At 34.1% G+C, this 14,315-nt stretch overlaps 2 protein-coding genes across 15 annotated transcripts in view; both read left to right on the forward strand.

The window, feature by feature from the left end:
- FTA1 (protein FLOWERING LOCUS T) overlaps positions 1–14,315 on the forward strand; it is a 39,464-nt gene that overhangs the window by 7,524 nt on the left and 17,625 nt on the right. The gene's annotated exons all lie outside the window — the stretch shown is intronic.
- FTA2 (protein FLOWERING LOCUS T-like) overlaps positions 165–14,315 on the forward strand; it is a 22,983-nt gene continuing 8,832 nt past the window's right edge. For 2 of the 13 annotated variants that reach the window (XM_027332606.2, XM_012713763.3), the window contains exons 1-6: positions 165–640; positions 755–848; positions 934–982; positions 8,198–8,420; positions 8,514–8,575; positions 8,678–8,718. In XM_027332606.2, the coding sequence (XP_027188407.1) occupies positions 8,220–8,420; positions 8,514–8,575; positions 8,678–8,718 (304 nt within the window). In that variant the 5' untranslated portion in view covers positions 165–640; positions 755–848; positions 934–982; positions 8,198–8,219. Of the gene's footprint in view, positions 645–754; positions 849–928; positions 983–8,140; positions 8,421–8,513; positions 8,576–8,677; positions 8,719–12,464; positions 12,519–14,315 lie in introns of all 13 variants that reach the window. The other 11 variants (XM_073365700.1, XM_073365695.1, XM_073365694.1 and 8 more) reach the window with 11 other exon arrangements.

The following is a 14,315-nucleotide window of genomic DNA, read 5'->3' on the forward strand; positions in this document are numbered from 1 at the left end:
ATTATTATTATTATTATTATTATTATTGAAAAAAAAGCCCACAACCCACCTAAGGGATTCGTTGTTTTTCTGTTTGTATTATTTATTGAACAGCGTAGACAAAGCGAGTATCGTCCAATACACGATTGAGCTTAATGATTTATTCCCATAATAAAAATGATTAATTAATAATATAATAAATGATGATAAAGAAAAAATGCCAAACCCTCTGAACTAGAAAATATCTCGAAGACGGTATTCTGCATAGTGGCAGTCGTCTCTTACGAAATCACCCCTGCAAACAAAGGTCGCCCCACCAGCACTCCACTTCACACAACTTGCACACGATTTTTCCCTCAAGTCACAAACCGCTTCTAATAAATCGTATTATTATTTCCCCAAATCAGAAAAACACTCAGTGAGTTAAGCGAGTCCACACTCAAATTACAAACCCTAACTAACCACTGGTTCACTGAAAGCGATGGCGGTTTCCGATGTGGCAGTTTCAGCGACGGTGATTGCTGAGGGATCCGCCGTGTAAGAGTTAAAATCAAGTTCTGACGGTGGTTCTCTCCACATAACAGAAGGTTACACTGTTCTGGAACAATTTCTACCGTAAGATGCACTTGATCTACAATTCTACACCATGCTGATCTTGATTGTGAGTATGTGTGATTTCTGGATTTCATTTCCATTTCGTTGAAGCTGTTTATGTTGTTATTACTCGGCCTGAATGTGATTATAACACTGTTTTGTTTTCTTTGGAACTTGAAAGTGATTTTAACCTACAGAAGCAACAAGGGTTGGAAATCTCACAAAGAAAGTCCTAAACCTTCTTTTGTGAACCTCCGAAAGGAAAATATATAGCTGTAAGTTTTGTGGTTTTGAAATTACAATACATTTGCAGTTGAATTGTCCTAATTAATTAGTTTTGAATTTATTTTTGAAGTGCAGGATTTACATCATGAGTTATACTATTTTAAGTATCACCATTCCAGTATCTGTAAGTTCATGCTATTTTATTCATGCTTGTCTTTCATTTACACTTGCTTTCTATATAGGACTTATATAACATTTGATTCATATAGACACTTCCTAAACATTGCAATGAATATTAATGCTATTCTGGGATACATTGCTTGAATAAACCAGGATGTATCCACTAACGCATATTTTACTAGATGAGATTTTGATGGTTTTTTTCATTTTATCTTTAAAAGACAAAATACTATAACTAACAAATTATCACCAGAAAAACATATACACATATAAGCATCACAAATCAATTCTAGATTATGATAGTTACAAACAAACATTAAAAAAGTATACTATTTTTCTCTCTTATTACCCTTAATCCCACATTCTACAAAATCTTTCAAAACTGGATCATTTTCTTTCCAATTTTTTCTATTATACTTTTTAAATTATTCCATATCTCAAATACATTTATGAGTTTAAAAGTAGTGGAAAACAACTTTACTCTATGGTCCAAACATAACCTTTTAATTTCTCACCTCATATTACACGGTTTTTAAATCAAATAAAGTTATTTAATGTTTTGTTGACATAACGAATTATTATTGATTGTCAATATAAAATAATTTTTCCACTACCGGTGCAACTCCTTTAAAATCCTACATTTATTCCTATTCTCACTTTTGTTAGGTCTGTATATGTTTTTTATGTACTAAACCCAACTTTTCATTTAACTCCCGGCCTGATTTTTTGTTTTCAAAGTGGTCTTTATTAACCTGTTTGTTTCATTTTGGTTTTATTATTTTGTTATTCTTTGTGAAATAGCTTTTTGTTTTAATCCTGTAATATATTTTATTTTTGTATTCAATTAGTGATTTTGAAAACTGTCAAAACTGTGATTCCCCTTAGTATTTTAGGCAGTTTTATATTTATTGTATTTCTGTAACAGTTTTATATTTATTGTACTTCTGTAACAGTTGTATCTTGTTATTATTAGGTTTATGTATTTAGGATCAATCCCATAATGACAGGGATCTGTTTTCCCTGGCTCATGTATATATATATAGGTCCAGTGACCTCATAATAAAATATGAAAAGAATATTATTCCTTCTAAATTTAAGATGGTATCAGAGCTCCTGATCCTTGGGAGCCTCTGACCGTGCCTGTAAACCCTAAGTTGCAGCCTTCATTGCTGCGCCACCTTTAAGCATTGTTGCAGCCTTCATTGCAGCGCAACCCTCCGTGCCTGTAAACCCTAAGTTGCAGCCTTCATTGCTGCGCTACCTTTAAGCATTGTTGCAGCCTTCATTGCAGCGCAACCCTCTCTTCCTTGATCATGGCTGAGGTCATGAATCCTATTCTGGAAACTGGGGACAGACCCCAGACTGCTGGAGAATTGCAGAATGTTCATTCTGCTTATCGGTTAAATGGGAAGAATTATCTCAAATGGTCTCAACTCATTAGGACCATCTTGAAAGGAAAAGGAAAGGTCAGTCACCTGACTGATAAAGCACCTGATAAAACAGATCCCAAGTTCTACACCTGCACCTGAACCAACAGCAGGACCTGCACCTGAATCAACAGCAGGACCTACACCTACACCTGCACCTGAACCAACAGCAGGACCTGCACCTGAATCAACAGCAGGACCTACACCTACACCTGCACCTGAACCAACAGCAGGACCTGCACCTGAATCAACAGCAGGACCTACACCTACACCTGCACCTGAACCAACAGCAGGACCTGCACCTGAATCAACAGCAGGACCTACACCTACACCTGCACCTGAACCAACAGCAGGACCTGCACCTGAATCAACAGCAGGACCTACACCTACACCTGCACCTGAACCAACAGCAGGACCTGCACCTGAATCAACAGCAGGACCTACACCTACACCTGCACCTGAACCAACAGCAGGACCTGCACCTGAATCAACAGCAGGACCTACACCTACACCTGCACCTGAACCAACAGCAGGACCTGCACCTGAATCAACAGCAGGACCTACACCTACACCTGCACCTGAACCAACAGCAGGACCTGCACCTGAATCAACAGCAGGACCTACACCTACACCTGCACCTGAACCAACAGCAGGACCTGCACCTGAATCAACAGCAGGACCTACACCTACACCTGCACCTGAACCAACAGCAGGACCTGCACCTGAATCAACAGCAGGACCTACACCTACACCTGCACCTGAACCAACAGCAGGACCTGCACCTGAATCAACAGCAGGACCTACACCTACACCTGCACCTGAACCAACAGCAGGACCTGCACCTGAATCAACAGCAGGACCTACACCTACACCTGCACCTGAACCAACAGCAGGACCTGCACCTGAATCAACAGCAGGACCTACACCTACACCTGCACCTGAACCAACAGCAGGACCTGCACCTGAATCAACAGCAGGACCTACACCTACACCTGCACCTGAACCAACAGCAGGACCTGCACCTGAATCAACAGCAGGACCTACACCTACACCTGCACCTGAACCAACAGCAGGACCTGCACCTGAATCAACAGCAGGACCTACACCTACACCTGCACCTGAACCAACAGCAGGACCTGCACCTGAATCAACAGCAGGACCTACACCTACACCTGCACCTGAACCAACAGCAGGACCTGCACCTGAATCAACAGCAGGACCTACACCTACACCTGCACCTGAACCAACAGCAGGACCTGCACCTGAATCAACAGCAGGACCTACACCTACACCTGCACCTGAACCAACAGCAGGACCTGCACCTGAATCAACAGCAGGACCTACACCTACACCTGCACCTGAACCAACAGCAGGACCTGCACCTGAATCAACAGCAGGACCTACACCTACACCTGCACCTGAACCAACAGCAGGACCTGCACCTGAATCAACAGCAGGACCTACACCTACACCTGCACCTGAACCAACAGCAGGACCTGCACCTGAATCAACAGCAGGACCTACACCTACACCTGCACCTGAACCAACAGCAGGACCTGCACCTGAATCAACAGCAGGACCTACACCTACACCTGCACCTGAACCAACAGCAGGACCTGCACCTGAATCAACAGCAGGACCTACACCTACACCTGCACCTGAACCAACAGCAGGACCTGCACCTGAATCAACAGCAGGACCTACACCTACACCTGCACCTGAACCAACAGCAGGACCTGCACCTGAATCAACAGCAGGACCTACACCTACACCTGCACCTGAACCAACAGCAGGACCTGCACCTGAATCAACAGCAGGACCTACACCTACACCTGCACCTGAACCAACAGCAGGACCTGCACCTGAATCAACAGCAGGACCTACACCTACACCTGCACCTGAACCAACAGCAGGACCTGCACCTGAATCAACAGCAGGACCTACACCTACACCTGCACCTGAACCAACAGCAGGACCTGCACCTGAATCAACAGCAGGACCTACACCTACACCTGCACCTGAACCAACAGCAGGACCTGCACCTGAATCAACAGCAGGACCTACACCTACACCTGCACCTGAACCAACAGCAGGACCTGCACCTGAATCAACAGCAGGACCTACACCTACACCTGCACCTGAACCAACAGCAGGACCTGCACCTGAATCAACAGCAGGACCTACACCTACACCTGCACCTGAACCAACAGCAGGACCTGCACCTGAATCAACAGCAGGACCTACACCTACACCTGCACCTGAACCAACAGCAGGACCTGCACCTGAATCAACAGCAGGACCTACACCTACACCTGCACCTGAACCAACAGCAGGACCTGCACCTGAATCAACAGCAGGACCTACACCTACACCTGCACCTGAACCAACAGCAGGACCTGCACCTGAATCAACAGCAGGACCTACACCTACACCTGCACCTGAACCAACAGCAGGACCTGCACCTGAATCAACAGCAGGACCTACACCTACACCTGCACCTGAACCAACAGCAGGACCTGCACCTGAATCAACAGCAGGACCTACACCTACACCTGCACCTGAACCAACAGCAGGACCTGCACCTGAATCAACAGCAGGACCTACACCTACACCTGCACCTGAACCAACAGCAGGACCTGCACCTGAATCAACAGCAGGACCTACACCTACACCTGCACCTGAACCAACAGCAGGACCTGCACCTGAATCAACAGCAGGACCTACACCTACACCTGCACCTGAACCAACAGCAGGACCTGCACCTGAATCAACAGCAGGACCTACACCTACACCTGCACCTGAACCAACAGCAGGACCTGCACCTGAATCAACAGCAGGACCTACACCTACACCTGCACCTGAACCAACAGCAGGACCTGCACCTGAATCAACAGCAGGACCTACACCTACACCTGCACCTGAACCAACAGCAGGACCTGCACCTGAATCAACAGCAGGACCTACACCTACACCTGCACCTGAACCAACAGCAGGACCTGCACCTGAATCAACAGCAGGACCTACACCTACACCTGCACCTGAACCAACAGCAGGACCTGCACCTGAATCAACAGCAGGACCTACACCTACACCTGCATCTGAACCAACAGCAGGACCTGCACCTGAATCAACAGCAGGACCTACACCTACACCTGCACCTGAACTAACAGCAAGGCCTGCACCTGAACCTGCACCTAATGATGGAAAATTTGGGAAAAATCTGGTATATTCAAGGAGAGAAAAAGCCATTCTAGAATCTGGCAATGTCCAAGAATCCAACCCATCATCACTGCATGAGGTAACACCTTCGAATCCTATAAACTCCAATGATTATAATGAGTTTGTTTCTGCAAATCTAGAAGCACAGGTGGACCAAAATCTAGACCTACCCATTGCCCTTAGAAAGAGAACTAGAACATGCACCCAACAACCACTTTACCCACTATCAAATTTCCTATCCTTTGAAAAATTCTCACCTACTCATAAAACCTTTCTCACAAACCTCAACTCCACACACACACCTTCCTCTGTATCTGAAGCATTATCTGACAGGAAATGGAAACAAGCCATGGATGTGGAAATGGAGGCGTTAAACAAGAATAGGACCTGGAAACTTGTCACCCTACCAATTGGGAAAAAACCAGTAGGATGCAAGTGGGTATATACAATTAAATACAGGGCTGATGGGACCATTGAACGTTACAAGGCAAGATTAGTGGCCAAAGGCTTCACTCAAACCTATGGAGTTGATTACTTGGAGACATTTGCCCCGGTTGCTAAGATGAACACGGTCAGAGTAATATTGTCATTAGCAGCAAATCATGATTGGGACCTGCAGCAGTTTGATGTGAAGAATGCATTTTTACATGGAGACCTTGAAGAAGAAATATACATGGAGTTGCCCCCTGGTTACAATGGGCAGGTTACTGCTGGAACTGTTTGCAAGCTAAGAAAGGCTCTATATGGGCTGAAACAATCCCCAAGAGCATGGTTTGGAAGATTCACCAAAGTTATGACAGGTCTAGGCTACAAACAAAGCCAAGGGGATCACACATTATTTATCAAACATTCAGATTCAGGGGGAGTAACAATTTTATTGGTGTATGTAGATGATATTATAGTTAGTGGGGATGACAAAAAGGAGCAGCAAGTGCTAAGTAAATGCCTTGCCACGGAATTCGAGATCAAGGCATTAGGGAGACTTAAATATTTTCTGGGAATTGAAGTTGCCCATTCCAAGAAAGGAATCTTCATATCTCAACAAAAATACATTACTGACTTGCTTAAAGAAACAGGGAAGACAGCCTGCAGACCAGCAAGTACTCCAGTGGACCCAAATATAAAGTTGGGAAGTGCGGAGGAGGATATTGCTGTGGACAAGGAAATGTATCAAAGACTTGTGGGCAGACTTATTTACTTATCTCATACTAGACCAGACATTGCTTTTGCTGTAAGTCTAGTTAGTCAGTTTATGCACCAACCAAAGGAAGCACATTTACAAGTTGCTCTTAGAATTGTCCAGTATTTGAAAGGGACCCCAGGAAGAGGGATTTTGTTCAAACGAAACAAGAGTGTAAGTCTTGAAGCATATACGGATGCGGACTACGCAGGGTCGGTGGTAGATAGAAGATCAACTACTGGATACTGCACCTTCCTTGGTGGAAATCTAGTAACTTGGAAGAGCAAAAAACAAAGTGTAGTAGCTAGATCGAGTGCTGAAGCAGAATTTCGAGCAATGGCCCACGGAATATGTGAACTTCTATGGCTAAAGATTATATTGGAAGACTTGAAGATAAGGTGGAATGAACCTATGAGGTTATATTGTGACAATAAATCTGCAATTAGTATAGCCCACAACCCGGTGCAACATGATAGAACTAAACATATAGAGGTTGACAGACACTTTATCAAGGAAAAACTAGACAGTGGCATGATTTGCACACCATATGTATCCACTCAGAATCAACTTGCAGACATACTCACCAAGGGGCTGAACTGCATTAACTTTGAAGGAATTATATCCAAGCTGGGAATGGAAAACACCTATTCACCAGCTTGAGGGGGAGTGTCAAAACTGTGATTCCCCTTAGTATTTTAGGCAGTTTTATATTTATTGTATTTCTGTAACAGTTTTATATTTATTGTACTTCTGTAACAGTTGTATCTTGTTATTATTAGGTTTATGTATTTAGGATCAATCCCATAATGACAGGGATCTGTTTTCCCTGGCTCATGTATATATATATATAGGTCCAGTGACCTCATAATAAAATATGAAAAGAATATTATTCCTTCTAAATTTAAGAAAAACAAATAGGGACTAGAATGAATAAATATGGACTAAATTGAAAAAAATAACATTATAGGGTTAAAATAAAAACTATATATAGGGACTAAAATGCAAAGTTATAATATTATATAGGGACTAAAATGAAAAAAAAATGGGACTAATTAAATAATAAGGACCTAAGGGAAATTTTTTTAATTAAACAGGGACCAATTTGAAAATAAAAATTAGGGACCATAAATATATTAAAGCCTTGTTTGAATCAAACAAATTTTGAGATTTCTAAAACATAAGGGTTACCATTTTTATTTATCTTAAGTGTTTTTATGAATATAATTATTTTTCATAATTTTAAACTATTTTTCACTTTACATAAATATAACGAAAAAAAAGCTACAGTAAAATAATATCTCAATTCTTATCACCCCTGCTTTTTCTCTATAAATAGCTGTAGCTCTCAGTTGGTGTTGTTGTACTCGAAACCCTAAAGCAAAGTTGTGTGTAGGAGTGTGAGAACGAACGAGATAATGGCCAGTGGTAGCAGAAATCCTCTTGTTGTTGGGCGTGTAATAGGGGATGTATTAGACCCCTTTGAAAGTTCTATTCGTCTCCTAATCACCTACGGTAATAGGAATGTTAACAATGGTTGTGAGCTTAAACCTTCCCAAGTAGCCAAACAACCTCAAGTGAGTATAGGCGGAAACGATCTCAGGATCTTCTACACCCTGGTAGTAGTTGTCATGTCTCAATTTGATATATTATCACGTTGTTGTTTGTAGTTTCTAACTCGATTCTATATATTCTGGGTTCTTCTATTGCAGGTTTTAGTAGATCCAGATGCACCTAGTCCAAGTAACCCCAGTTTTAGGGAGTACCTTCATTGGTGAGTAAATCGTCTTGCTTATAATTGAACATGATATACGAGATATTTTAGTTAAATAGTAATAATATTATAAGTAACACTTTTTTTCTCAATGGATTTTAGGTTGGTGACTGATATTCCTTCAACTGCTGGGGCTAGTTTTGGTATGTATATATTTCCATCCATTTCTCATGCCAAAAAAGTATACATACATGAATAAGAAGTCATTTAACTTATGTAGATCTCATACATAATGCAACAAATGTGACGACCCATATATATTTCATTAATGAGACTGACGTAAATCTCACATAATAATAATTTTTTTTAAATTGAGAAAGGAGAAATTATTATTAATAGTAATAATATTAATGTTGTTGTTTTACAACTTATTCAATTAGGATTTGAATTATGTCCTTTAACGATAAGAGTCGGTTTCTTACCATTCAACACACACCTCTTAAACTCAAATAATAATAACAATAACAATAATAATAATAATAATAATAATAATAATAATAATAATAATAATAATAATAATAATAATAATAATAATAATAATAATAATAATTTGATAAATTTTTTGTAATGTCAATGACATTTTTAAGCAGTAAAATTGTTCACTTCTAAAATGTGTATAATTTGTTACGATAGTATTATTAAGGCTTAAATGTATTTTTATCTTTCTACTTTTTAAAGTTTTTGATCCATTTTTTTTTTTTTGCTACGATTTTGTCATCAACAGCGTAAAAGTAATGTGTCACAACTGAATTTGATTAAAATAAGGTCACATCAACATTTTAATGATGTCATTATTATTATTTTATAAATTTGTTGTAATAATTAAATAATATTAAATTGTGTAATATTTCAAAATATAATATTTATAAAACTTAATCTTAGGTGATATAAACAATTTGGCAATTCTTATTTTCGTATTCATATATAATTAGATTTTATAAAAAAAATTAATATTTGAATATATTAAATGTAATAACTAAAATTATATATTTTTTAAAGTACATTTATAATTTATAAATTAATATTAATATTAATAACATGAAATTAGGTTAACCATCTTGGTAATTTTACATGATTATCACATTATTAATGACATTGTCACATCATAAAAAATAGAAGAAAAAAAGCCCATAAAATGTATAAAAAAGTATCAAAAATCCATATTTAGAAATTATGACTAAATTTCAATTTTAGCAAAATAGATTGGTCAAAGTGCATTTAAAATAGGCTGAACCTTAGAGGGTGTAGGGATGGATATTGGGTAGGTATTTAACCTTATCTTTATTACGTAAATAAACTTTAAAAAAGCTATCTTTGCATGATATTTTTTTTCAGGGAATATAACTTTTTAAGAGAACTCAAATCTTTCAATGTTAATTATTATAATTGGATAATAAATTTAAACAATTTTCAAAATAGATGAATTGTCAAAGCTATATTTAGTTAAAATCAAATACTACCTAAAAATTAATAATTTAAACTTTACTCTTTAATTTATAATATATATAAATCATAAAATAGTCCTTATAATTTTTTCAAATTTATAACTTTAGCTTTATATGTTTCAAAATTTGCAAATTAGTCCTTATCATTTTTAAATTCTTGCAAATGGTCCCTAATTTTCTCATGTTTTGCAAATTAGTCCTTATAAATTTTCAAAATAGTCCCTAAAACTTTTCAAAATTTCATGTGTTTGCCCAAATATTTTGTTTACATTTTCACCGTTAAACTTTTCAAAATTTTAAAAATAGTCAAATATTAAATGAACAATTTATTTATCCAAATAACAAAATTTATAAATAAAAAAAAATACAAGTAAAATATTTAAATTGCTTAGAATTTTAAATTACCTAGAATTTTCAGTCACTTGATCTAAATACACTTTAAGTCATCTATGTAAAAGAAAAAGTCTAATATGGGGACGTGTCAAACTAAAATTTAATTATTTTTTTTTTAAATTCATAATAATAACCAAAAACTATTAATATTTTAAATATAAAATAAAAAAAAATATAAACTAAAACTAGATTAAATTATAAAATGCAATATTAAAATTTATAAACATAATTAATTTGGAAAAAAATAATACAATATATATTTTTTAAATTACATATAGTTTTGTAACTTTAAATTTTAAAGTATAAAAAATTCTATTCAAATATAAAATTATTTAAAAGAAAATCAATAATTTAAAATTTTATATTTTAAATTATAAAAATTGTTGAAGTTTAAAAGTTAATATAATTAGTTATAAACTTTTTTACATAACTTTTTCTTGATCCAATTTATATTTATTAAAATGTTACTTTGTTCATCTCAAACACAATATAGGTTAACATAATATTTGTTTGTATGGGGTACACATCAAGTGCATGATATGATCACCAGTTATCCTTATATTACCCTAGTCTTCAAAGAGGCTCCCAAGTTCTAGAAAAATCTTACAGATATTATCTCTGACAATCTATATGCTTAGCGGCAAGCCTCAAACCGTCATATTATAGGAAAAAGTATTCCATATTCGTTTTTGTGTCTAATTAAAGTTTTATTCTCTTTATTTTAATCAATTTATAATAATAATTTAATATATTTTAAATTATGTGGTATACGAATTTTTTTTATATAAAATTATTTCAATTCATTAATTATTTATGTCATTAATTAAATTATAAAAATAAAAAATATTTAAAATTAAAAATTAAGTTTTTAGAAGATTTTATTGCATTTTATTGATGTTAATAATTTTATATTATTGTGTTTAAATATCAAAATGAAGGATCAAAACTGTAATATTTTAAAATAGGAGAATTAACTTTGTAAATTAATAATAATAATAATAATAATAATAATAATAATAATAATAATAATAATAATAATAATAATAATAATGACACTAAAAATGTCATATTTTAAGCCATGTTATTATAATAGTTGCTATTTTGTGGCATGCGTCTGTGACACCATTTTATTTGTGACTTCTATATTTTTTTAACATCAAATCATTTCTCAATTCTCTTATTCAATCACATTTTTCTTTTTCTATTAATTGATATTACAAATTTTTATAATACTATTATTTATATAATAAAATATATTATTTAAGTATATAATTTTTAGATATATTTAATTAAATTTTTATAATTTTTTTTCTAAATTAACATATTAGTGACAGTTTTAACTGTCATAATGGTTCTTTTTTTTTACTCGGAAACATTAAGTAGCGGTTTAAAATGTGTGTAACCTTTTAAATATAAAAAATGGTGTTTGTTTTCAGAGGACTTTGCTCGTTATAAAAATATGTAACTGCTTTTTAATTGGTGGATTTATGATTGTCACAAGGCTGCTACTTACCGTATCGTTGAAGTTGTGCTGGTTTTACCCAATGTTTACATTTCTTATATTACATTTATATATGGATTTGTTTTTAATTCTTATACATTTTTATTGAGGATGAATGTTATATAATCAATATTGGCGATCCAAATTTACATAAAATATTATTTTTCTAATATTAGGACTCAAGTGAATCATAAAAGAATGTCAACACTGGATAAATTTGTATCCTGTGTGATGTTTGAAGCACCGTTGACCAAATTTTATAGGACAAAATTTTATTCCATGCCGATGTTATGTTTTTAATTATTGGTTTGAATTTTTTAAAAGTTGTTTCAAATATCTTTAAAATATTAATTTAAATTTATTTCATTTTCATAATTAATTTTTTTATGAATATTTTAATTTATACTTTTTATGACTGGATTATTTATTTTATGTTTAATGATTTCATTTTATTTAGTTTTTTTAATTTTATTGTTAACTCTATATAAAAGAATAATGGTGAATGGAAGAAAATGTTATTTTATAAGTAAAATATTATTGTTATTATTAGGGATGCGAATAGATCAGGTCGATCGACTGGGGCCTACAATATAGCCTAACACAGGTCAGACTATACTTGTTTTCTAAACAGATAAGATCAATGATTCTAAAAGAGTCTATTTAGTTAAAAATGTCATGTCACAAGTCACATAATAAGTCTTTTAGGTCGATCTTTTTGTTATATATATATATTTAACTTTTAGTAATTTATGCATATTAACCTTATTTAGTTTTTGACATATTTAAATGTATTATTATAACATATAAATTAAGTAAAATGTGATGTTAAATATTAAAATAGACCTTAATTTCGTTAACTTACTAATTCGTTAATCTATGTATAGACATGTTTGATTAATTATTCAAAAATATTAAAATGAAATAAACTTTTAATAATGCTAACATGTCATACCATACTTCTATTAAAGTCATACTCCGACCTAAAAAGTAAATATATGAAAGGTCACATATCACACTTAGGCTATGAATTTTTTTATAGGTCAAACTCAAACTTTATAAAATTTAGGTGAATCGAACCTATTTTTATTTCCTAATTATTACAATGAATACTCTACCATGTAATAATATCAATAGATGTTTTGCAACCAAGATACTTGATAATTTCACCAATCTAAATAACATGACCAAGTTTTCTGCCTTCAAAACAACTAAACCAGACCCAAGAAACATCGGGCTACTAATTCCCTGAAGTTTTTTTATCGCTCCGTTGATTGTTGAACAAATCTTCTTTTAATTTAAAATTAAACGAAACTTAAAGATAAAAGCATCTATGATGTGAATGGAATGGAATATTCACAATGATGAAACCACTTTTGAACATAAAGCACTTGTGTTGTCCTTGTAACATAGATATACACTAAGATGAAAAGACTTCGATAAGTTCCGAAGACATCCTGTCATGCAGGGTATTGCTTGGAAAAAAAATTATATAACGAGATTAATTTAAAGATTAAATGTACCAACATATATAGAATTGATTCATGTATAATAAAAACTTTCATATATATATACTAATAATTACACCACACCAATGACACATATTAAATAACTAAAATAAAAATATCGTAAAAATTCCTAAAAAAATTAAGTTACTTGTCAAACCTTAAACCTTATATTTATAACAAAAGCTATCAAAAATTCAATTTCTGAGTGGGTTGGATCGGTTAAATTGTATAAAAATATAAACAAAAAATATATGTTGTTGTATGAGTGGTGCGTCGTTGGTATTTTAGATGTATTTCATACAAATTTCAACTTAAAAATTTACTTTTGTGTATTAAAAATAAATATTTATTTTTTTACTTTTTATATAACTAACAAATATTTGATATTTTTTTATATACATCAATTATAAATATGTAACTCATTTTTTTTAATTTTATCGATGATAAATATTTGTTAAGTGTTTTATGCATACCAATGATACATTTTTCTCATATATAATATATAAATAATTTATAATTAGTATTATGTGAGAGAGGAGAGAGAGTGATTTGGAATGAAGAAAGAGGGAGGAAACAAAGACTAAAGAGTGAAATTTGAAATGAATGAAGAGAGAGAATAAAATTTTCTCTATATTTTGTGATTAAATTTGTTTTCTAAACTATTTATACATATATGTTGTCAATACATCAAATATATATATACTATATTACTAAATAACTAAATCATATTAGTACTCATATATAATTAAATTTCGACTAGTACTTTTATACAATTGAATCTTTATACTTGAGAGATATAAAACAAAAACAGATTTTAACATAAACGAAAAATATAAATAAAAAGATATTTTATCGAACTCTCATTTTAGAATAGATTCATATAAGTGAGAGTATCT

Source organism: Cicer arietinum, chromosome 3, assembly GCF_000331145.2.
Source record: "Cicer arietinum cultivar CDC Frontier isolate Library 1 chromosome 3, Cicar.CDCFrontier_v2.0, whole genome shotgun sequence".
Classification (NCBI taxonomy): domain Eukaryota; kingdom Viridiplantae; phylum Streptophyta; class Magnoliopsida; order Fabales; family Fabaceae; genus Cicer; species Cicer arietinum.